Consider the following 26,863-nt stretch of genomic DNA (forward strand, 5'->3'; position numbering starts at 1 on the left):
TCCAATGACATATTTAATGTCAAATAATATTTGTATATCACGATGGAACAATTACAATTTTTTGGAAAAAGTTATTATTTAGAAATTTTACCTATATAATTCATAAAATATTTCATATAAAAATATATTTATACATAAAATTATGCAAAATCGATCTAACGTAAAACTTTTCACATAAATATCAAATTTGTATCACCAATAACATATTTCAAATCAAATTGTTTTACAAGTAAATTTTATCAATCCGATCTAACGTGTGAAATTTTGCATAAGTATCAAAAATCTTATATGTTAAACTTTCTATATATATATACTAATAAACTGTTCACACTTCTTTAGAAAAAGTTGTTATTTAGAAATTTTACCATCATAATTCATAAAATATTTCACATCAAAATATATTTATACACAAAATTATGCAAAACCTATCTAACGTGAAACTTTTAACAAATATCAAATATGTATAACCCATAACATATTTCATATCAAACTGTTTTATAAGCAAATTTTATCAGTCCGATTTAACGAGAGAAATATTACATAAGTATCTCAAAAGTGTAAGGATCTAAAATTCAAATCAATCGATCACTTCTATCTGTTCAATCACTTTTACTTTCCACTTTTTCTTAGCTTTTGCAACAATGGCATCGGCAGATAGAAAGGCTACTCGAAGAAGCTTCTGATCCCTTACACGTTATGCTACAACGAAGACAAAAATCAACAAATCATCCAAACCACCTACCTCTTAAAACCTTAGATTTGAGGGGATAGAAAAATGAATTATGGAATAGGAGGTAGTTACTGTTAGAAGATGACCACGCTTATGTCGATTTCAAACAAATGTGGACATTTTGACAGGTAAGTGAAAGTGACTGTTTCGGGACCAAAGAGGCAGACGGTTGTGAAATTGACCGGGGATGCAGATCTAAGAGTTAAGCCACTTAACTAACTACACATGTCTATGATTAGATGCTCTAAATAAGTCTCAGACTATAGTGATTTAATGGTGATGTATTTCGATTGATTGGTACTATTATATTTTGATTTAGCTAATTGATGTCTTAAATACATGATGATGATTTTGGAGTAAAAAAGGGATCAAAAAATGTGAGAAAAAGATTACACGAAACAACAAAATAGTTTGTATTAGTTGGGTAAAGATTTGGGGCATTCACAGTAGTACTAGTCTTTGGGAACTTGTGTTGCACATTAGTCCCTTGGCATTATTATAAAATTTCTACATATTTAAAAAGTCTTTAAGTTATAAAATAGAATATGTTGAAATTAGAATATCAATTTAACCATTTGAATTTTATTCATTAAACAAAATTCATAATAGCGGGACAAAGTATGTTTCTAGAAAAAAATATCTAATGCTAATTAAGATATCATATCCTCTAATGATATGAATATGTTAATGAACTCTTGCTCGAGATTTAATAAATTCATGTAAATATCTTTTGTGCATGCTTATCCATTAAAAATTCCTAGTGATCCACCAATTTTTTTTGTGCTAATTGAACTTAGGGATCCTCTGTGAGTTGTGGAAATCATGCTTGTATTTTAGCGATTCACTAGTATATTTTGTCCAACTTCTGATGCAGACGTTATTTTTTCACACAAGTTAAATAACGGCATAAAATAGTCTTATTTGTGCAAATCAACCAAAATTATATAAATTTAATTTGCACATATAACATCATTTTAAATTTGCATAAGGACATTTACTGAGACATACAAAATAACTCATATTTACAATAACATACAGTATTATTTTACTTTCAAAACATACCAACAAATTTCACATGATCTTTATAAAACCTTCAAAATTCTATCATTGTTCTTTCTTATTCAATTACTGTTTAAGTTCTAAAATATATTGATATTCAAAATTTGACTTGTTGAGCTGAATTTATCTGTCATGTTGTATTTAAACTTCGAATATGAAAGAAAAATTATGGAAACCCACTATTGTTGTATTTGGGCTTCAGTTTTCGGAATTGTCACATTTCTTATTTGAAGTCGATTGAAATTTTGAAAAATATCTTTCATGGTGTGGTTGAGATTAAATAGTGAAACTCATATGAGATTGATGATAATTGGGGTGAATTTCAAACAAGTCTGAAGCTGAAATTCGAATTTGCAGAATTAAAAATACTTTTAATTGAGTGTTGTTCCAAGTGTTTTGAGTATATTTTGATGAGCTTATACCTCAAATTTGAGACAATTTGGTTTAGATTAGGTGAGGCTTTAGATCAAATTTCAAATTGAAGTTAGAGGTTGAAGAAGAACAGTGACATGTATGTCGCATGTACATAACTTGTATGTCGTGTGTTTATCACTTGTATATTATATGTATGTAATGTGTATGTCATGTATATTATGTTAATACACATGACATACAAATAATCATATCCAACTGATTTACAACAAACAAACAAAATCACTTTTTTTTTTAATACAAACAATCGCAAACATGGGTCCTCAGATTCACACTACGAGATACAACAATGGAATTTGAATTTCAATTTGTACCAAAATGTCAACTTCGATTTTCAGCTCAGTAACTCCAAGATCAACTAACTTTTCAAACACGTTCATACGTAAGGATCTCAAATGACACATTCAAGTATACAGTGATGAGGAGAATGTGAGAGGGTGAGAATGATGGAACTGGGGGAGAGAGAGAGAGAGAGAATTGGGAAGAGTGAAGGATAAATTTTACCAAAACTGAATTAAAGATCCAGTGGTTGGCTTAAATTGCAACATAATGAAAATTTTCTTATCGTTCATTATTATTATTATTATTATTATTATTATTATTATTATCATCATCATTATTATTATTATTTGGTTTGGGGGACTAGAGGGCCAAGATCTTAATTATTCAACAATCTAAATACAGCCTAGTATTAGTACCCGCGCGAGCGGATGATATTAAAACACACTAATCTATGTTACATTGTGATGTCTCTTGTTTGAGTGCATTGTATCATAACAAAATGTCAAGTATCATCTAATTTTCAATATAATATACTCAAATTAACGATATTTCTATGAAATTAAAGGAAACAAATTAAATGTTTTTAAATATTATTTGATTTAATCTTTAGATTTAATTCATAATGAATATGTGTGTGTGTGTGTACACACACTCCTCTAACCCTTTTCTCATTCTTTTTCTTACTATGATATTTTAGTTATTTTCTTTTTCATATAGTATCTTACGTTTAATCAAAATAATAGCATATATGATTTTAGTCGTGATTTTGAATTCGTCCAAAATATAAATAGAAACTTTCTCTTGTTACTTGTCGTAAGATATATTGATAAATTTAATAATTACTACTTAGCACTATTTTACATAAGCAATTGAATTATCTTCTCTTTGGTTTCCAGTCCACCAAATTTTGTGTTTTAATTTTAATTGTTAATATATATATATAGACGAAAGATTCAAAACTTGAACATATAGAGAAAATATAGGTAAGATTTAACAAAGATTAAATCTCGTTTCAATGGCTAGTTTAGTGACTTTTTATTATTATTTTTAAATTAATTATTTATTCTCACCGAAAAATATTGGATAGGGGGGTTATCATTCCCATTCAATATGTGAGGGGGGTATTGTTTCCCGACCCTTAAATGTTAGGGGGGTAAAGTGGGATTCACTCTCTTATATATGATGATTATATGAAGATATCTATACATAATATAATTAGAGTTCCTAAATCATCATGTGAGGTAAAATATCAAAATGCAGGTCCTATTTGGGTTGGGCTGAATATCAGGTCCGATACTTCTTCATTTTTGTTCTAAAGTTGGCCAGAATGAAATTGCATTTTTATGTCCTGAGCGCCATGAGACACAAGGCAAATGAAGGATGTATAAACAACCTGAACATAAGTTCTATAATTTATACATGAAGGACTATCGGAGTAGTTATGCTGCAGTACCTGGTCCTATTTGCAGAATCATAACAGCTCATTTTGCAACAAGAATAACAAAAATATTACCAACAAGGTTGAAATCAAGACAAAGATGAGAACTGCAGAAAATAGTAAAATCTAACACCGGATAGAAATGTATGATTGAATAAAAGAAGTAACTCTAAGATCATCAAATATTTCAAGACTACAATCAACTAGAGATTTTTTCCTATTACCCAATCGATTTTAGCTCCTGGACTTCCTGACTTTATTTTAAAATATCTGAAGATAATCTATTCCTACAGCGTTCCAATAACATGTAGGGCCAGTCAGCGATTGAATCAAGCATATAGCGCAATTCCTTTCTCAATTAATTCATTTATTCCTACACGGCACAAACAATTGTTATAGTTCTTGCGTTGTGCTAATTAACCATGTATTGTCCAAAAAAATGCTCTACTGTCTATAAAAGAAGGCTCTATTGCAAGTATTTTTTCCACACACTCTCAACACGATAAAAAAATACAACCCAACTGCGTAAGGCGAACTTGGATTCGTTGGGTAAAGATCAAATTCTACCAATTTGTTACCTGACTTGAAATACTAAAAACTTACTTTTCCTCAAACTTGAGGGGAAAAACCTAAATTTATTGCACTCCGAGCATACTCAATTTAAATTTGCAAGAAATGTCACTGGGTGTCCTCCATAAAGGTTCGTGTTTAATCTTTAGACCTCTGAATTTTTTTTTATCAAATACAGATGTTCGCTAAAACTTGTCAGTCTCCATCTTCTTCTATGGGTTGTAGAAATTGAAGTTCCATTATTTATTTCTGGTTGGTTTGGACTGATTTGGTTGAAGAAAATTAAGAAAATACCATTATAGAAATCTATTGAGTTTGATTGTTAAAGAAGACAAAGTGGTCTATCGATTTTTGAAAGTTTGAGTTGAATTTAACAATTTGAAATTATTGATATTAGAATTTTGATATCAAATTTGGATTCAGTTTGGAGTTAATATGGATTAAATTTGAAGTGAAAATAGGCTGACGAGGTTTTACAAAAAATCTTGTGGTGATCCACTAGAAATTATGAATAATTTATTTGAAAATATGACACAATCTATATTATAGTTTTGGTGGTTTGCCATAACTTTATTCCATAAAAAAAATTCAAATAGTTGTGAATAATTTATTCCAAAGTTATGACTCAGCTTTGCGTGTTTCATATGGAGGAAAATAATTGAAGGAAAATACTTTTCAATTTTCTCATGTTTAGTTGGTCAATTTTTTTTGGAAAATGTTTTCTTTAGGAGAACAAGTTCCTTAAAATGAGGAAAATCACTTCCCTAATGGAAGTAAGGAAAACAAGTCTCACAAGTGGTATTCCACGTTGATTGTCTCCTCCCACCTCGAACTCACCTCATCTTCACCTCCACCCTCACCGCCACCACCCACCCCCACCTCCTAATATTTGTCTAGATTATATACAAGTGCTTTTAAGATAATATTTTTTTCTTACGTACCTAACACAAGAAAATAAGTAAGAACCTCACTTATTTTCCTGGAAAACATTTTCCTTCATACTAAACACACCCTCAATGTGCACTAAATTTGTAGTGATCGTTAGGACTTGTGCTCAACTCATCCATCAAACTTCCTGGTGATTCACTAGGATATTTTGCACTAAACCTAGTAATCCTCCATGAGTTGTGGTAAGGCATGTCCTTTAGCGATTCACCAACAATTGAACTCCAACTTCTAATCCAGAAATTATTATTTGCATATGAAAATAATCTTATTTGGGCAAATCAACCTAAAATTTTATAAATTTAATTAGCTCCTATCATCATTCTGTAATAGGGAAATAACTCATCTATACGATCCACACATCTAGTTTGCAGCTAATGTAGCCCACTGTATCATCAGCGTATAGATAATGTATTTGTTTTGTATATTTATACGGCCCATACATCTAGTTTGTAGCCGATGTAGCCCACTATATCATCGGTGTATAGATAATGTATATGCTTTGTATAATCATGTATAAACACATGATACCAACTCAAAATTGCAGTGTATAGATAATGCATATGTTGCGTATAACTATCCAAAATCTCCAATTTTCCTTCTCTATCAGTTTATTTTTCCCGTAATTTTTCCAATTTTAGATAGTAAGGATGAAGAAGGCGATGGTGGGAGCAGTGGTAGTGGGGTCGACGGCGACAATAGTTGTGGCGGCACTCATGTGCGCCACTACATATAGAACTCGAACAAATGGGCACGTGTTATGGCTATTATGAAATAGTTCCAACCTAGATTGCCGAGCAGTACATATAGGTAATAAGTTGATTATTGGGCTAATTTTGACAAATTAGATGACTAAATGGACACTCAGCTTGATTTTCCTTCTTTAATTTGCATAGGGCAACTTACACAAATAGTTATAGTTTAGGAGCTTCTAACTATCCGTAACTATCTTTTTTTAATTTACAATTCGCAGTTAGTTAATGTCAATTCACTGTATTTGAATACACTGTTCAGTTGTATCCAACCTTATCTGATGTCACGTGTATTTGAATACATGTGTGTTCAAAATGATTGTATTCCAATGCATTTAAATACACGAGGGAGCTTTGTATTTTAGTGTATTATATATTGATCTATCCTTTTGTTTAGGTTGTATATGAATGTATTCGAGCTCGGATCAACAAGGTCGCAGCCGGACGTCGCAAGGTTGAATGTATTTGACTATATTTGAATGTATTTACGCTAAAAAAAAATGACGAAATGAAGAATACAGTCAAATCTATGGTGAAAATACAAAATATACTGCATTCAATAAAGGAGGAATACAATCAAAACCGGTCGGATCTCTGATGAAAAAATATCACTGTATTTACACTCAAAAAAATGAAGAATACATTCAAATCCTTTTAACAATACACTATATTTACTAAAAAAAAAATAAAGATATACTGTATTCATACAGATCTGCAACAACTCCACCAGAGATCATACAAATGCGGCCTTGTTGAATAATGTATTCACACTATATTTACAATAAGAAAATGAAGAATACACTCAAAAGATACATTGTATTTCCTATAGATATGCAAAAAAATGCATAAAAAGAGAGATCTATAGGGTTTGATTATTTTAGATCTGATCAGATTTTGCTTTTACGGCGAGTTTATTTGCTTAGTTAACTTATGCGAACTCCATCTGGATCGAACATCATCAAGCTTCGCTTGCTTCTTCCTAGGGATTGATAGCACGCTGGTGGAGAATGAAGGCCCAAACTGTGAATAAGGAAATAAACTAGAATGGATTCTCAATCTAAACTAGTTCAACGGCGATGGATTAGTAAGAACTGAAGAAGCTTTTGTTGAATTCTTGTCACTGCTGCTAGGTATTGAATTTGGGTGGATTTGCTATAAAATTCAAAGTATAGCTACAAATAGTAATTTTTTAAAAGTATAACTACGAATGATAAATACACGATATAAGCAGCTACACCATGTAATTTTTACCCCTCAAAATGGTGGCTTTTAAATTTTACTTTTCAGGCAGAAGTTCTGCCTTTAGGCAAAATTTACACCTCACAGGTAGAATTTTGCTGGGCAGATTTGCAAAATTCTGCCTAGCGATTTTTTTTTTTTTTTTTACCTGAGCTGAGGTTCGAACCCACAACCTCGGGGTGTTAGGCGAGGAGTATAAATTAAAGTTTACCAATTTGAAGGGCGAAAATTCAAGACCACCCCAAATGAAGGGCAATCCGCGCAAAAAAAAACTGCACTTTTAGGCTACTGTCTGAAATATAATGTACGTTTTTAATGTAACTCAAAAATAGTGAGACAACTTACAATAATAACGTACACTATCTTCTTATACTTCCTCCTCCTCCTCTTCTCTTTTATTTTTTCTGCAATTGTTTGACAGAAGAATGAGAAATAGGGAAGTTATGGAACAAAAATTGGGACGAGTACCAAATTATTGCCACTTGAAGACAACATATCCAAAATATCAATTTGTTTTCCTCCAAATTAAAAAACTAATTGTTTCATATGAAGAATCTCTTCATAAAAACCTACGATAAATGAACAATAATATCTTGCAATTTCACCGACAGCAGTTCGATTTATATAAGTTGTGCATCATTTTGACAAAACCAAAATAGCTTACATAACTTGATGAAATCCTACATACAAATAAAGGAACTTTATTGTTGAAGATTCTACGTGTAATAAATAATTAATGAAATAAAGAAACAGTTATTGAGGTCGACTTTAGAGTTTAGAAGTATAAACATAATTGGGGAAGCCCTTCACGGGCTTCAATACTGTACAAACAATAGAAAGAAAAAAATGGTTAAGAAAAAGAGATTCCACACTAGAAGAATGTTAATGGATCCTATGGGAATTTTTTATTTTATTTTATTGAGGCTTGTAAGCTTGTTAGGGTATTATCTTGCATAACTTTTCCAGCTGGCAGTGATTTAGTTCACCATCAAAATTTATGGAGTAGTCTAGTAATATTAATATGGTAATCTTCATATATTAAGTTTGAATTAGATTCTCATTTATCTGCTTTTTATTTTCTACCATCTAATAGATTTTTTTTTAAAGAAATAAGACTTTAATCGTACTTTGTTTCTTGAACTAAGCTGATCAAGGTGGTTATTTGAGCTTGTGCATTGAGTTTTATCATTATCCCTGATATATCGACAAGCTGCTAGTATCTAATTTGTGAGAGTCGTGCACCAACAAAATTAGTACTAAATTTAGGGAAGAGGATAACAGGTACATGCATGTTTCATCAAGTACAGTTATTTATTCAGTTCATTTATAACGTGGTAATTCTTATTTGAACAGTTCACACTAGAAACGATTATTTTGGTACTACGCTGCATTCAACATAAAAAAGTCAAACCAGTCATTGTTTAAAAAATGTAGTCAACATTAATTAATTCTGCTACCAAAATTGAAATCTAAATAAGATATTCCTTTTTTTTTTTTTTTTTTTGCAATGTGGGCAAGAAACGTAAAAGAGAACATTTTTTAAAACTTAGGACACTAAACAAGTCATAATTTTGTGTGGTTATAAAACTTTTAGGTTTTATCGATAAATATTGTAGCTATATGGTAAAGGCTGCTTTATCCTTAGTTGAAGTTCGCACTTTATCCCCTAATATTAAATTTTCCGATATGAATATAAATTTAATCGGATTTCATAGCAAATACCAAAACATCAAATATCAAGCTAATAACAAAAAAAACATCGGACTTGAAACTTTGACTTGAACATTCCCAAATGTACGAAACAAACTTTTCATTAATGATAAAATATATATTTTTTAAAAGAAAATAATGAATTTACATAAATGAGAAATGGAGGGAGTACTATATTTATATAATTGTTTATTAATTTAAGCGGCAAATAGAGGAATAATGAGGCACGTTAGTTCCCGGTCAGTTGTCACCGTCCACGGTTCACAGCCCACGTACAACTACCCACCGAATAAGGGTTTCTTCTATAGTTTTTTCCACTCTGTAATTCCGCAGTTCTCGTTTATCACAATTGTATTCATTTCCCAATAGTCAAATACACGAGAAAATGACAAGAATGGTCCCTCATCTTTTCTAATAGGTTCAAAATAATGGCCCTTGAGTTTGACAAAAGTGGGCGCTTTTGATCTTCGTCAATTGTTTACCAAACTCTTGCAACACCAGCCCCAAAATATTATAAAAATTGCATCTCAAAAAGTTGTTCGACTTTTGAAAGAGACCATAAATAACATAAACTACAAAATTTGTACTTCAAAATGTGAGTTCTGATTAAATATTTTCTATTTTCACATTGCCAATTAACTTTAACAGTAGGCGATTGATCATGCGATATGAAATCATGATTTCAAATCAGCGTAATTGCATAAAATTTCAACTTCAACTTCTTATATGATTTCAAATCTCAGATTCTCCAAAAAAGCATGATTTGAGATTCCAAATCATGATTTCAATTTTTATTTAAATATAAAACTTCACCCGTAAGTTTATATTTTGTGAATTATTTTTGCAAGTTAGTAGTTATCTATAACAAATTTATTCTTACCAATCATTTACCACCCTTGAGAGAAGATTATATTAAAGAGTAGTTACACTACAATTCATGTTCAATTTTCTTTTTTATTTAACTAAAGTTGATGTTGTATTTTTAAGAAAGGTCTTTTACTAGAGTATTAATTTTATTATAAACTATGATTTGCTCATTTGGTTAGATTTTATAAAAATTGAGAAAGTTTTGATGGTTTTCACAGCTTGTGAGTTTTTATGTGTATGTGAAAAAATATAACTTAAGAAATCCAAATTACATATTCAAACAAAACTTCAACTTTAAATCATTTTGATTTATTCATGATTTCAAATCATGTCTAAACTGCTCTTAAGAATTCAGTAAATATCTGATAGAGACCAAAAATGCTCAGTTTGAGCAAACTCAAAGAACCCAAACTGCTCAAGTGATACTTAATAGACTAATATAAACCTACTATTAAATATAAGGGACCATTTTAATCATTTTCTCGTCAATACATACAGAAATACAGTCTTCAGTTTCTCGCAGACTAAAGCCCCACACACTCTCTCTCTCTCTCAAAACTACTTTCCCCTTGCCTCTACGCAATTTATCACTCTCCCCCATTTCCCTCTTTCCCATATCTTTCTTCTCTCTCAAAACCCAAATATCAGCTCTTTTTTTGCTGCTCATATGCTTGTGTTCTCTTTATTAACCCGGTATTAATCCCGGGCAATACATATCATCAATACCCAACTCACTTTTTTCCCCAAGAAAATGCAACCACAAGTTCATCAACCTTCTAACACAACCCACCAAACCCTTGACCAAATCAACCAACTCCTTACTCATCTCCTCCCCTTTTCACTTTCCATCAAATCCTTCACTTCACGTTGGCAAGTTCTCCGTTCAAAACTCGCTACTGTTAAATCCCTTTTGACGGAAATATCTGACTCACCTCACTGGTCAGAAAACGAGCTTCTCCCAACCCTACTTCCGAACCTGCTGTCTATCTTGCTTCGGGTCCAGACCTTATGTGAACAATGTTCCGACCCGGAAAAGATTCCGGGTAAACTGTTAATGCAGTCGGATCTTGATATGGGTTCGGGTTGGTTGACTAAACAGATTCAGCATCTTGATCTTCTTTGTCGTTCTGGTGTGTTACGTCAATCTACTGCTATTGTACTTTCACACCCTGATAGAAACTCAAGTAAAGACGATTTAGTCCTTTTTATTAGAGATGTGTTTACGAGAATTCATATTGGTGGTATCGAGTTTAAGAAAAAGGCTTTGGAGTCACTGATACAGTTGCTTAACGAAGATGAGAAATCAGCTGGTTTAGTTGCTAAAGAAGGACATGTTGGGTATTTAATTAATTTACTTGATGTTAATATGGATTGTTATATACGTGAACAGGCGGTTTTCGCGGTATCAACGCTTGTTTATTTGAGTGAACAAGCTAGGAAATATGTGTTTGAAGAAGGTGGTTTAGGTCCTTTATTAAGGATTATTGAGTCTGGTTCAGTTATAATGAAGGAAAAAGCTGTTTTAGCTGTTGAGTGTATTACAAATGACCCTGAAAATGCTTGGGCTATATCAGCTTATGGCGGGGTTTCTGTACTTCTTGATTTAATTAAATCCGGGTCGATTTCAGCTCAAATTCATGGTGTTGGGGCTTTAAAAAATGTTTCTACTAATGAAGATGTTCGCAGTGCATTGGCTGAAGAAGGTGGAATACCTGTTCTTTTACAGTTAATGGTTTCGGGGAAAGCTTTAATTCAAGAAAAGGCGGCGAATTGCATTGCGATTTTAGCTTCATCTGGTGAGTATTACAGGGATTTGTTAATTCAAGAAAAGGGGTTACAAAGATTGCTTCATTTGCTACATGAATCGTCTAGTCCTGATACATTAGAATACGTTTTACGTGCGATTCATTCTTTATCGTCTTCTGATTGTGCGTCGAGGATACTTTCGTCGTATACCACGTTTACTATTCAGTTAGCTGAGCTTATAAAACATGGTAGCTTAATTTTACAGTATATATCAGCTTCATTACTTGCAAATGTATCCATTAGTGATGAAAAGAAGAGGGCTATTGCTGGTTGCATTCCCTCTTTGGTGAAGCTGATGGAATCAGCTAAACCGGATGGGTTGCAAGAAGTGGCGACGAATGCGTTGGTTTCATTGTTAGCTGTGAAATCGAATAGGAAGGAAATGGTTAAGGATGAGAAGAGTGTGATGAGGTTGGTACAAATGTTGGATGGGAAGAATGATGTGGTGTCGAAGAAGTTTCCGGTGGCGGTTGTGGCCGCGATGATGGCGGGAGGGAGCCAGGGTTGTAGGAAGCGGTTAGTGGAAGCCGGAGCATACGCGCATTTGCAGAAGCTGGCGGACGGAGAGGTTGCCGGAGCTAAGAAGGCATTGCAGAGACTTTCAGGGAATAGGTTGAAGAGCATATTCACAAGGACATGGAGTAATTAGCTAAGCTACTAACCCCAGCCAACAAAAGGTAATTTTTCCATAACATTTTTAATTATCTAGTTACAGTATTTACTTAGCAGTTTAGTTGTATCTTAACTTCTTCCACATGGCATTAGTGGGTCCTAACGTTTACCGGTCAACAACATTCCAATTTGACATGCTAATCTAGTACTATTTTCTTTAATTTGCCTTCCATTTTTGAAGACTAGAATGCCCATGCTCATGCGCTTGAATTAATTTGCTTAACATTGTGTTTAGGTACACATCCTTTGTTAAACCAGAAGATCAGTTTGAAACATAGATGTTCTAGTTTAAGAGATTTCAACTTCTTTGTCTAGTGGCTCATACTCATTATAGTTATTGATCCCCCTTCCCCTCCAAAAGAGAAACAAGAGAGTATTTTGGGCTTCTTTTACTCAAAAAAAGTAATGATTTTGTAAGACTATTTTTTCAACCTAATCATTTTAAGAGGAAGGGGGGAGCATGAGATGATGAGTTTTTAATATGAGTCCTAGGCCTAGTCAAATTTTCATATGTTCAAATGATACTACTTTCCTTGGACTAGTAGATTGTAGACAACTATCAAGATCAAGTCATTTGCCATTGGGTAAAAGTTGGAGGACTATAATTAGAATTCTAACAGTCCAACCTTAAGTAAGTACATTTTTCTCCTCTCTTTTGTGAAACACGCTAGACATGTTAATGCTTGCAATGGGCCAGGGTGAGTTGTGATAAATTTATTGGCAATCAAGTGGAGGCATGATTCTCAACTTTTATTATTCAGTCTTTGGATATGAATGGCATTGATGCCACTGCTTTGCTGGTTCATCATCTTATCAGAAGTATCTTGTTGTTAGATTTACTATTTCATTAACTGACTGGATTACACGTGATGAACATTAGTGCTCTACTTTAAGTACATTTTACTGTTAATTAGTTGCCTGGAAGTTTTTACTTTTACTCACTAAATCTATTTTCCTGACATTATCGTACCTATGTTGCTTCCTGCAGGTGGTTGTTTGGATTTTTCCCAACCGTCAAATGTGGAAAACCACCTCATTTCCTTGCAAAAAAACCAACAAACAATCACTACACACTCGGTATACCCCAACTTTAACCTTATACTATATTTTCAATTATTAGAAAAAGAAAAGATGAAAAAAAAAAGTTGAATTTATTCTAAACTATATAACACATGGCATGGATGCGGTTTTTAGGGAGTATCCTTGTTTGTTTATTTTTTCTTTTATTTTATTTTTTAAATTTTCATGTTTATTTCACCATGTGAAGCTTTGTAAGTGAGTGATAGATAGTGCTTGCACCCGCACCCTTTTTCCAATCATCCTCATCGGTTGATATTGTATATTCAAAGGTTTGTTTATCTTGTAATGGCCAAGCCTACAAGCCTTAATTACAAAGTGTGCAACTTCTCTTAAATTTATCTTCTCTTTATTGGTACTTTGTGCTTTTCATATACTATTTGTTATTTACAACCTTTTTGTGCGGCTAGAATTATGGTCAGTTTGCCGGTTGTTTTTCACATTGTTAGAATATAGCTTATAACCCTCACATAAAGCTAAACTTTTAGGGCGGTTGTTGGAATAGATTCCTATATAATGCATTTGGTGAATTGTTTTATAGTCCCTTAATCATGCCAAGATAACATTTTGAGCTTAGTTTAATTCTTTGGGTGGTTGGTGCAAGTAAAAAGGGGTTTTAAAGTTTGTACACTTGGACTGAATGGAAACTTCTAATAGATTTTGGGGTTCCAAATTGAGTTCTACATTGTTGATAATGTGTTCTTGATCCGCAAATTTAGATAGGAAAAATTGGACAGCCATGATTATCGGGAATGAAAGAAGGATGGTCCCCCATGTGCTCGCTTATGTAAGGAGGAAGCAACTACGAAGGTGCAGAAGAAGGAAACTAATAAAGGCATATAAAATACATGGAGAGAAAAAGATAATGGAAAATGAGGACAATACAGGGGACCATTTACCATTTACAGCGACATCACATGGAAAGAGGGACTTGTTAAGATCAGAAAAATCAAATACATATAATGTCATATTCTATATGGTTAGATTGTCTATGGAAATGGTGGGACATACTCACATTCTATGTCTCTTCCAGTTCATTTCCCTACACCATCTCTCTCTTTCACATGCCCTGCCTGCCTAACTTGTCCCACCCCAACCCCCCATCGCTCACCCCACCTGAAATATGCAATTAGTATATTAGAAATGTTTAGGTAATTGTTTTTATTCGTTTCGAGTTTTACTAAATCCAGTGCTTCTACTGATAATAGTAGCAAGTATTCAAGGGAATAATACAAATAATCGAAATATGCATAAATTGAGTTGAAGTTTTGGTAGGCAAAGTTTCTCAGTTCCTGCACTGATAGGAGATTTACTCGATGGAATAGTTGAAGTGTACATAAACTAGGTCGAATGTCACGGTAAAAAAGGCTGATTACATAGACATCTTCTTAAATTTGCCAATAAATCTCATTTAGACACGTGAATTACCGTCTGCTCCATCTTCTTAAATTTGCCAATAAATTTCATTTAGACACGTGAATTACCGTCTGCTCCGATTAAGTACCTGAACATATGTATAGTGTAGTTTTTGCGTATATTCTTATTACACATTGTAACAATCCAAATTTTATTGAAGTAGTCAAGTAGTCTATTTATATTTAGGGAGAACCCCCTCCCCCAACCCCCTAAAGAATATGAGGCTTTGGGGTGCTTATTGAGGGGTGGGGTGGGGGTGTTGAGGGGTTGGTTGATTCTTCTTGTTTGAAACGCCAATGCCCAATGGAGATGAATCAGATACTGAGGCTAAAGAGGAGAGAGGAAAGGCTGAGACTTGTTGCCTTTCTGGTGTCATATTTGCTGTAACATATCCCTTTAAAGCAATTGCAATATCCCAAGTTTTTTGCAAGCTGTAAAGCTTAGCACTTGTCCTCTCTCTCCTGTGAGTCCTGCCATTATTTTCTACCTTTTCCATCCTTCCTTCCCGCTAAAACTTTGGCAGTTAATGATTTCTTCACTTCAACTGTCTTTCTGCTTTATATTTTAGGGTATCATGGGATGGAATTTGGTAGGGTTACATACTTCAAATTCAAGTTAATCCTTTCTCTACAAAGAAACATGAATAGAATAGTTCCCTACTACTTTTGCTTCTTTTGAAGCTTCCTCCAAAATCACCTTATTTATTGTCCGTTATTTCCTTCATTTCTCCAACTATTGGACAAGATTGTGGAATATTATATTGGTCACATAATGATAGATTATAAGTTAGTGCACCAAGAGTGTGGTCTAGCCGTCAAGTGAGTTGAGAATCATGAGGTCTCATAGTTATAAAAAGAAAATAGGTTACAAGTTGAGTTGAGAATCATGAGGTCTCATAGTTATAAAAAAAAAATAGGTTACAAGTTGGTATCCTTGTGAGAAGTGTAGAAGAAGGGGGTACACACATTTAAACAGTTGTACACTTTTTACAAATTTTACATGCGCAAGACTTGATGAGAAAAAAAACACTTTCAAAAGACTTAAAATGTCATTCAAGCGTCTACGAGGTATGTGCCAGCCATGAGCATATTGTTCCAAAATGTCCCAAATTTCTTGCAAGAAAAGGTTATTTTAAAATTTTGGGCATATTTGACTTAATATTTGTGGTGCTAAATTTTATCAAATTGCCCAGATTTGACTTCAATACTTCAATATTTAGTTCATCCGTCCCCCGGTCCCCTACCCTTCAAAGTCCATAGTTTGCTTGTTACAATAAATTACATCAAGGTCTTCTCTAGCCAAAAGAATGGACTATCGTGGCTTTTGCATTTAAAGTTTTAAACACTGGAGCAAATCAGAAAGTAATGGATCCCACGACAAATCATATTGCCAGCTTCAGACTCAGGGACCCATAGTTTCTCATTTTGGAGTCTCGCATACCATATTTAAAAATCATTGTGCTGGTAGTTAATTGATAGATCAGTATGGGGGGATAGTATTTTTGTCGTCTCAGTTATTCGGGGTTTAAAGTATATTTCTTTTTCAAATATATATAAAATGAAATTTAATGGAGAATAAGTATAAAATTGTAAAAAGTATCGTAGTTAAGTAGATTTATAATCCCTACGTTTAGTTTAAAACATTTGTTTTTTAAAAGAAATGAAAATTTCCAACATAAAGAATCAAAAAATAAAGCTAACATGCTAATAAACATGAATTTGTGGTTTTACTGAAGATGAAAGAAAAAAACATGTATTAAAAAAGAAGGGAGTAAAGAACACATGTATTTATTAGTGTCGAACCTCTCTCTAGGAGCACAAACTTGATATGAAAAACAGAGAAAATTAAAATTCCAAAAATATTACAGGCCCGAGGATAAAATTAAAAAAACATTAAGAAAAATAATAAAAATTACATGCCGATTAATTACTAAACGAAAAGAAAAAAAATAAAGGCATATTATAAAAGTAGTACTACTCCACTAATAACTAAAACTATAATTCTATCATCACCTATAAGAACATAGCATTTTGGACTTGTTAATAAGTATCATCAAAAAATTATGACCGAAATTATGTCATCGCTAATCTTGATTGGAAATTGTCTAGCAATTGTTCTTCTAATAACTTTCAGTATCCTTCAGATCATTATTAAAATCTTAGTTTAGTTCTTTGGCTAATGAAGAAACAAAAAAAAAAAAAAAAAAAAAAAGGCGAGAATAAAGTTGAATATAAAGGCAGATTACATAAACAATTGTAATGTGTTCTCGTGATAATTAATCATACAAAGGCATTGAATAGAACGAAAATGAGAAATTTTACTAGAGATGCCGTTTTCCGGTCCCTACTAACACGGGATACTTTGTGCATCGGGCTGCTCTAAATTTGATTCTCAACCATAAGGATATAACACGTGTTTGTTAGGCTCGAACCTCTTATTGGAAGCACCATTTAGATATAAAAAATTCAAATCACAAAAAATTACAACCCCAAAAATAAAGAAAAGAAATTTAAGGAAAAAAAAAAATCCCCCTGACGGTTTCCAAACGAAAAGGAAAAAGTTGGGACATTATAAAAGTAAGGCTACTCCCTTAATGACTAAGCCACTATTTTGAATCAATATATCGTAAAAATCCTTTTGATGTTTAACTACACTAAAGCATCGAATAGATTTTCTATTGAAATTTACTTTTGGGTCTTGAGAATTTGCTCAGATGCAGCAGAAATCCAACAAACAGAAGGTTGTTATATTAGCCTACAACCGTAACTTTCCAACTTTTCCTCTTCATAGTCTTAGCCGTAATAGCAAAATAATTTAATACAATTAAAAGCATATGTCTTAATATTTGCCTTAACTTCAATGATAGTGGTTACTGAAGATAGTGTAACACAATAAATGAGTTTTAATATTGAGTAATTGCAAATGTGAGTAACATAGATTAAGAATTTAAGAAGTGTCTTTTTAATAGTTTTTTAATAGCACATAGATGAAGAAAAATAAGAGAAATGTAAAAAAATTGAGAAAAAAGATAAATAGGAATGGTGGCCATAGAGAGGTGACACATCACCTTATTTATGTCTAGTTTTATATTATATATAAATTTTAATTTTAGGCTTTTGTGATATATGACTCGATACATTTAATCCTTAGTTAATTACAATAAGAGGCAGAAGTAGGATTTGCAGTTTATGGGTTTTGAATTTTAGTCTTTTTAAAGTTAAAGGGTTTTAAAGTAATAATTTGTACGTTTTCAATTGATTTTTATGAGAAATACAACGTTTGAACTAAAGCTACTGAGTATGACTGAACTAGTGACCGACACTCTCCCCTCGCCTAAACCCGTCAACCGGGTCAAATCGGACCGGTAACCGGTTACGGAACCGGCCACCGGTTCCAATTTACCGGTTACAAATCCAAAACCGGAACCGGTCCGGTTCAAACAGTCCATAACCCTTTTTTTTATTTTTTGTATAGTATATATATATATTATAATATTTATTAGTATATTGTAGGTATATTTACATATGTTATATAAGTTTATAAGTAAAGTTTAAATATTTACTGACTAACAGGCTAACAGCAACTCAGCAATACAACATATATAGTAGGGCGCGGAGCAACGGGTGTAGCACGTTCTTCCAAATTAGAATAATGAGCAAAAACTTTTCGAAACTCGTCATCAATAGCGAGTTCGGCTTCAGCTAAAGATGGTTGAACTCCCTGTTCAATTTCTAAAAATGTATAAATTTGACCAACCAATGCTTTAGTATAAGACACTTTTAAACAAGGATTTAAAAGAGAACCCAAAATAAATAAAGTTGGGATGGGAAAAAAAATACTTCTTAAATTTGATTATCATTTCAAAAATAGCCGCTTGATAACCGGGTTTATATTTATACTCTTGTAAAACTCTAGCTATTTCCGCTAAGTAGGCTAAAATTTCGGTTACCGTGGGAGAGAATTGTCTAGAAAAAGAAAGAGTTGCATTATAAAAAATTTCTAAGAGCTCAACACATTCTTTAACATCTTCCCAATGCGTAAAATTTAATCAATCATCACTATCAATATTATATTTGTTGTGAACTTGTTGTATGAGAATCCTATACTCATATGCTTGTTGTAGCATAATGTAAGTGTAGTTCCACCTAGTCTCAATTTCTACTTGAATTTTCCTAGGTCTAAGGTTATTTTGCACACAAGCATTCTTAAAATCTCTAAGTCTTTCCCTATTAGCATTACAAAAAAGAAACGCAACCGCATCTCTAACTTTTTGAATAGAATCGTCAAAACACGCAAGACCATCTTTAACAATTAAATTTAAAATGTGACAACTACATCTTACATGAAAAATATTTCTTAGCGGAGGGTTTATTTCTCTTTTTAAAAGACCAATCGCCTTTGTATTATTAGAAGCATTATATAAAGCAATACAAAGTGTTTTTCTATAAATATTAAAAAATCTCATAATAGTAGACATTGAATCCGCTAAATTTTTTCCATCGTGACGACCTTTTCCTTCATCATATAAAAAAGTTATAATTCTTTTTTGCATAACCCAATTGTCATCAACCCAATGACATGTAATAGCAAAAAAATCTAACTTGTTAAGACTAAGACCCAAATCAGCGGTAAGAGAAACATTACAATTTAAAGAATTAAATACATGGCGCAAATAAAATCTATATTTTTTATACAAATCTATAACATCCGCTCTACAAGTACTTCTAGGAATACCCTCAAATAACAGATTATAACAACGTTGAATGTAAGTAACAAACCCCAAACCCGAGAGAAAGAAAAATGATAAACAATCATAAGCTACCATTTTAACTATTTCTACATGCTCTTTTTGTTTGTCATACTTAAAATTTCTACCGGTTGGTGGGTCTATCGTCATTTGAATACCTCCCACATTTGAACCCGTTTTCTCTCCCCAAACATTCATATGTTTTTTTCTCATATGACCATTTAGTATACCCGTTCCACCATCCTTACTAGTTCCTTGCCTAAAAGCAAATACTTGCCCACATAGGGTACATGTAACTGATTGGTTTTCCCTATCCTTAGTCATAAATTTTCTAAATTTTAGCGGTTGGCTTACGAGTTCTAGGCGGTTTGTCTTGTGTATGTGATTGTGCAGGACATGTATCTCCTATGGGATTTTCGAGGGGTTGTGTTTCATCATCAATTTCATTAAAAGTGTCGGTAAAATGTTGTTGCATTGCCTCATGACCTAAAAGTAGATTATTTCCACCAACATCAATACCTAAATTAGGTGTTTCTTCCACAAATGTTTCCTCATTAAGCCCACCCCTAACAATACCACTACTACTACCGGCACCACGTCTAAATCTCTTTGCCATTATTAAATAGAATTAATTTAAATCACAATCAAATAAATCACAAGAAAATAAATTGCAACAAATTAAATTGCGTAAATTAAATTGCGAAAAATAAAGATAGAGTTGGAACGAAGGTACCAAATTGACAGATTAATTTCCAACAAAGTGAAGGCGGCTAGAATTGCAAATCCACCAAAGCTATTTCGGATTGTTGCAAAATCACCAACTCCACCAACAATATTATAATTGCAAAATTAATAATTGAAACTATAATAAGACTTTATAATATTTATTTGAGAGAAATTTAAAGTGGGTAATTATTGCAAAGTAACTATAATTGAGAGATTGAGATTTGAGAGAAAGAGAAGAGTGCATTGGTGTGGATTAAAATGAAAATGAAGAAGGGTTTATATAGGTGCGGGGGATGGGTTAAAGTGTTAAAAAAAAGTTTGGGGGGGGGGGGGGGGGGGAAATTGAGTTTATGACCGTTTGGCAACGGCCATTTTTGCAAATGGATCGTTGTCAACGGTCCAATAACGGACACAGCCCAGCCCCCAACGGCTATATTTAAAAAAAAAAAAAAATTTCACCAGTTTAACCGGTCCGGTTCCAATTTTACCGGTTCCGGTTTCAAAAAAATCGAAACCGGACCGGTAAGAAATAGACGGTTAACCGGTTCTACCGGTTCCGGTTACAGGTTTGAACCGGTTAAAACGGACCGGTTGACACGTTTACCCTCGCCCTTGATTAAAATGTGCAGTTTTGGTCCCTTTATTAGCAAATATGTTATATTCATATTGTTTTTTAATAGTGTATTACCCACAAACATGGAGTAACAAAGTGCAAGTTTAACATAACATAGTAGGGATCTAGTAGCTCAGTTGGTTGACTACCTGAACTTTCACTTTATTGATGAGGGTTCGAATCCCCACGTTGTAATTCCCTACCCCCTTTTTTTTTTTCTTTAATTTAACATAACACATAAATAATTAAATAGTACTAGAACGGTTAATAATTCAAAAATTTGTGAATATTCATAAGCAAATGGACCAAAAGTGTACATTGAAGCAATTGATTTAGTATTGGCTTAAGGTCTTTTGGTCAATCAACTCCACTCTTTGTCCCATTGACAATGGTTCTTCTAAGAGTGACAGAATATGTTGGTTCAACTATAGGACTCAGAAAATATTTTTTCTTTCAATTTCTGTGTAAGGATCACATTCCAAGACCTCTCAGAATTTTTGACTTCTTCAAAGACATATTTTAGTACTTTTCCTATTATGTATAGAATAATCCTTCACAAAGAAAGAAAAGTGAGATAAATAAAATTTGGAAAACAAGAAAGTAATTGGGGAAAGGCCAATTTTGCTCCTCAATTGTACGGAACGGAGGATAAAGTTGTCCCATTTTGAATAATTTAGGGATAAAAATGGTCCTTTTTCTCCAAGCTGGAGTAACTGTTAGCAGAGAGGCCAACTTTGAGCTACTTGGCTAACGATGAGGTATTTTTGAGCTACTCAATTAATGGCGAAGGCATTCTTGTATTAAAAATAAAATGGAAGGTAAAATTGTCCCATTTTAAATAGTTCAAGGCAAAAGTCAGCATTTTTCCAGGATAAATAGATAGGACTAAATCACTCTGAGTTTGATACAAGATACAAAAAAATAGTTCTTTTTTTCTTTTTTCATATAGAGTATTTAGCGCTAACGAAAAATCTGTCTCTAACCAGCCTTGCCAAGACATCATAAGTTGAACTTTCTTTGTTACTTTTAAAAAAAAAAGATTATTCCTTTTAATAATAAATCGAGTTTAGATATTCAAAATTTAGGATTATAAATTAAAAGGTGTCTTTCTTGTCTTTTTATCGTTCAAATAGTTTGGCTTGGCAAACTTTTCCTATGATAATTGGTGCTGGGCGTTACAACTTGCAACAATGTAAAAGGTTCACGTAGTGTTGTCTTCTTTAAGAAAAGGAAGTATTGCATGCTTGAAAATGTGATATGTGGACACAAAAAGTGTTGATTTTGGGAGAAAATAAAGGCTTAGAACTTCTTTTTAAGATAACTTTTCTTAAAGGAAGAGAAGGCAAATTGGCCTTCAAGTCAGCTCAAGCTTTTCATGCTTTTTAGTAGTTGACATTTCCCTTTCACTACTACCCCGTTTCATACTTTATTAATGTTCATGTTTTTTAAGAATTTTTTGGCAATTCTAAAATCTCTTCCATGTATAAGTCAAATTTTAATTTTAAAGTATAACGAAGTATTAATATTACTGTAATCATAATCACTTTATTTTCATTAGTTTCAAGAATTCAAATACATTTAAAGATCAAATTTGGATTTGTCACTTTAACCTTTTCTTGCACCATTACATTTACAATGCACTCACTTTTCCGTTTTATATCTAACACCATTTGACTGCAAAGTAGAATTTGAGATATTCGTTTCACTCACTCATTTAAGTAGTAGGATAGAAATATTAAAGTAATAGTTTGAAGCATAAAATATCACACCCACCTTGGATTATATTCGCTTAATAAATTTGAATCATAAAATTGTACGAAATAATAGTACTATTAGAATGGTATAAAAAATTATCGTATGTTCTAAAATTGCAATATGTCATGTAAAATGGGATGTAGGAGAACACAATTCAAGTGTATACCTTAAAATCATTGTGTCACGTAGCATAGAACGAAAAAACCTAACTTGCTTCTGCTTGAGGCTTTAATTTCAAATCGGTCTTTTTACAATGGGAATCAGGTAATTTACTTAGTCAAAAGATGTTGTGGTGTGTCTTTAGTCAAATTGTGGATTAGGTTATGTGAATCTTAAATGATGTTAAGAGGGGATGAACTCGTGAACCTGTTTCTTAACTGTTAAGGAGATGAATATAGATTTCAGAAGATACATGGAATGATTTCTGTCAACCTTATTTCTTTCTCCCCAGTACAAATTTGTGCGACAACTACTAGAACTATTATAGCTATCTACTTGGCCAGATTAATTTATTCTTAACTGTTAAGGAGATGAATATAGATTTCAGAAGATACATGGAATGATTTCTGTCAACCTTATTTCTTTCTCCCCAGTACAAATTTGTGCGACAACTACTAGAACTATTATAGCTATCTACTTGGCCAGATTAATTTATATTTGCGCCACGTTAGATCCATTAAATATGAAAGTGCCTCCTATGAGAGGTTTTTGCATTGCTAGCTGACTCAAACTCTCCTCTAATTAAAGAAGAAAGAATTTCATCATCTATCTCATCACGTTTCTCGTGATATTATGGAATTGAATTTTTTTCATTATCGGAACTCGAACTCTCCTCTTATTAAGGAAGAAAGAATCTCATCCATCTCACCAGACTTCTCAGTGATATTATGGAACTGAATTTCCATTGTCAGGACTCGAACTCTTCTCTGATTAAGGAAGAAAGAATCTCATCCATCTCACCACACTTTTCAATGATATTATGGAACTGAATTTATAAAATAAACATGCGTTCGATATTGATTAACTTTAGTGCTTTTTTTATAATATATATATTTTTCACTGAAAACTTTATTGCCAGCCAATGCCAGTGGGATTATCTTGGGAGCCATAATCCAAATATCAATAGTGTGTAAAATAATCACCGGAGTTAAGGCAGCGAGACATTGTGAGGTCCTTTTTGTTTCTAGAAAGAAGCTTAAGATGTCTTTTTTCAAGTCAAACATTTGTGCTCCTTTTAAGAACTAACTTAAAATAACGTGATCACAGATCTTAAATAACTAGCTTAAAATGATGTGATAAGATCCTAATAACTAAGTTGGTCACTCCATTTAGTATGACAGATACTAGAAGCAATTCCACTATTTGATAAAAAATTAACTTTCATTCGTTAATTAACTAGAACAAAGTGGGGTTACTTTTTATTATTTCTAAATTACGCCCATTCTTTTCTTTGTATTACAAACAAGGAAAAGCATTATCACTCATCTCAGTTTTCATTGGTGAAGTTCATTTTTTTCCCTTCTAATTTTGTCTAAAAATCAACTCATTGTCTAAGTTAAATTATAAACACATCTCCTTCTCTAATCTGTTGGACTTTACAAATACTTATTTTACCCTTTAAATTATTTACATTTGCCTCTTTGGAAATTTTGTGGTATTACGATTTTTTTTTCTTTTGTTAATTTATGTTATTGTGTTTAACTAAATAAAAAATCAAACTTTATTTTTGGAGTAGAAAAGAAAGTTTATTGTTACCAAGCATATTACTTTAAAAAATTAAGTAATGAAAGAATTCCGAGCAAAAATAAAAGGATATAAATGAAAATACAATAACTTATATCATTAATTTAATTATTGACGATCAAAACTCAAAACTTTATCTATGAAGATTAAATCGAAAGAGACGGAAGGGAGAACTTAAATACTTAATGCACACAATTAAAATAACAATTGTTAAAAATAACATTAGATTTAATAACCAATTCGTAAAAGGTCTTCTCTGTTTATACCTTAAATAAATTAATTTAAAACCAGAGTTTAGAATGAAAATGATATCATTTGAATTATAGGTAAAATACAAAATGTTAAAAAAGAATTGAAAGATCTTAATACAATTAGGACACATGTTCCCTGTGTTGTCTCATAAATCATAATTAGACTTATTAATCGTCGGGCGGGGGTCCATATTAACGTGGATTATCAGTCCTGTTTCCAAATTGTACATGGCCCTACATTTCAAGTCTGCGTTTACTTGGAGTTGCGCTTGATCTGTCACCCAAAGAAAGGTTCACAAAATCCAAAATATACTACATACTACATATCCATCTAATTTCAAAACAATTAAAAATATATACCAGTGATATATACTTACATATCCATCTAATTTCAAAACAATTAAAAATATATACCAGTGATATATACTAAGTGTTAAACTAGGAAAGTATCGGGTATGGGGAAACAACTGTACATATAAACCAAGTAATAGCAACAATAAAACCTAAGCTTCTGGTTTTCAAAACTTATATTCTTTTTTTCTTAATGGATGTTGACTTGTATATGCAAATCTACAACTTCTTGAGATGGAAGTAATTGCACGGTTTGACCTTCAAATGGACTGGTCTTTAAGTTTTGTCCTTTAAATGGGTTGGTCTTTAATTTTTGTCCTTCAAAATTGAACTTATATCTATAACAACATAAATTCTTTAAGGACGCTGGCATAACTTATAAATATTATGATGCGTAACTTATTGCATAAGTTTGATTTTGAAGGACAAAAATTAAAGATCAGCCCATTTGAAGGACAAAAATTAAAGACCAGCACAAAATAGAGACAAAAGTTAAGATGTGGTCTTATTTTTGCGCGGATTGTCCTTCAAAGGCACTGGTCTTTAGTTTTTACCCCTCAAATTTTTGGTATTAAATTTTTGTTCTTCGCTTAAAGAAATGACCGAAAATACTTTGAGGTTTCGGTTTTGAACCCATGCTCGGTCAAAAAAAATTTTTAAAAATTGCAAGGCAGAGTTTGCCTTATGCCTGAGGGAAAACTCTGCCTTAAGGGAGAATTTGCAGGCAAAGCCTGCCTTATAAGGGAGAGTTTTCCTGCAAACTCTGTCTTAAGGATAGAGTTGCTACCTTAAGGGAAACTCTGCCTTATAAGATAGAGTTTGCAGGCAAGCTATACCCTGCGAAATTTAAACTCTGCGTTGCGTTTTTGGTTTATAAAAATTACTGAGCGGGGGTTCGAACCCGGAACCCCGAGATTTTTAGATGAAGGACAAAAATTAAAGATCAACAATTTGAGGGACAAAAATTAAAGACCACCCCCCGAATAATGCCAATCGTGCAAATTGCCCAGTTGTGGTCTGCAGATGGGCTGTCCCATTGGTGACCTGCGGGCTATTATAACTGGCCATTGCCCATGGGCCAAGAGTACTAGTACATATGGGCTCAGTTTTTATCTGATCCCAATTAATAGAGTTCAATTTTGGGCATTTTACATAAAGAGCAAACATTTTGGGTTAAAATATCCAGCATAGCTACAGTTTACATAATTACATGGCGCAGCAAACATTATAGCTTCCCTAGCGTGTGTTCAAAATTTCCTATATTCATGAATACAGTGAGTAAAAATGTATTTAAAAATTCTTTTCATTGTATTCAAGTCAAATGTATTCAACTCAATTGTATTCATTATAGCTGCTTTTACACTGTATTCACTTTATTATATTTAAAACCGGTTGTATACAAAAAAATATCCTTCAAAATACACCCCAAAACACAGAATTTTGCACTAAAAAAAACTGAATACAAGAAATAAATTTCACTCTATTCATTTGTATAGACTTCAAAATTCACAGTATTCATTTGTATACAAGAAATAAAATTAACGAATACACTCAAAACTGAATACGAGAAATAAAATTCCGATCAGATTCCGGCCATATCTGGTTGTTTCCGTCCAGATCTGGCCGTTGTGATCGTCGTCGTCATCAACACCGGATTGTATTAAAAAATAGAAAGCCACTTT

The 26,863-nt window shown here is 32.6% G+C and overlaps 1 protein-coding gene across 1 annotated transcript; it reads left to right on the forward strand.

The window, feature by feature from the left end:
- Nucleotides 1-10,538: 10,538 nt before the first annotated feature.
- LOC132620352 (protein ARABIDILLO 2) lies at nucleotides 10,539-13,937 on the forward strand. Its single transcript, XM_060335016.1, has 2 exons — nucleotides 10,539-12,507; nucleotides 13,491-13,937. Exon 1 carries the CDS (start codon nucleotides 10,776-10,778, stop codon nucleotides 12,477-12,479), a length of 1,704 nt encoding a protein of 567 aa, XP_060190999.1. The 5' UTR covers nucleotides 10,539-10,775; the 3' UTR covers nucleotides 12,480-12,507; nucleotides 13,491-13,937.
- The last annotated feature ends 12,926 nt before the right edge of the window (nucleotides 13,938-26,863 follow it).

Source organism: Lycium barbarum, chromosome 11 (genome assembly GCF_019175385.1).
Source record: "Lycium barbarum isolate Lr01 chromosome 11, ASM1917538v2, whole genome shotgun sequence".
In the NCBI taxonomy this organism is placed as follows: Eukaryota; Viridiplantae; Streptophyta; class Magnoliopsida; order Solanales; family Solanaceae; genus Lycium; species Lycium barbarum.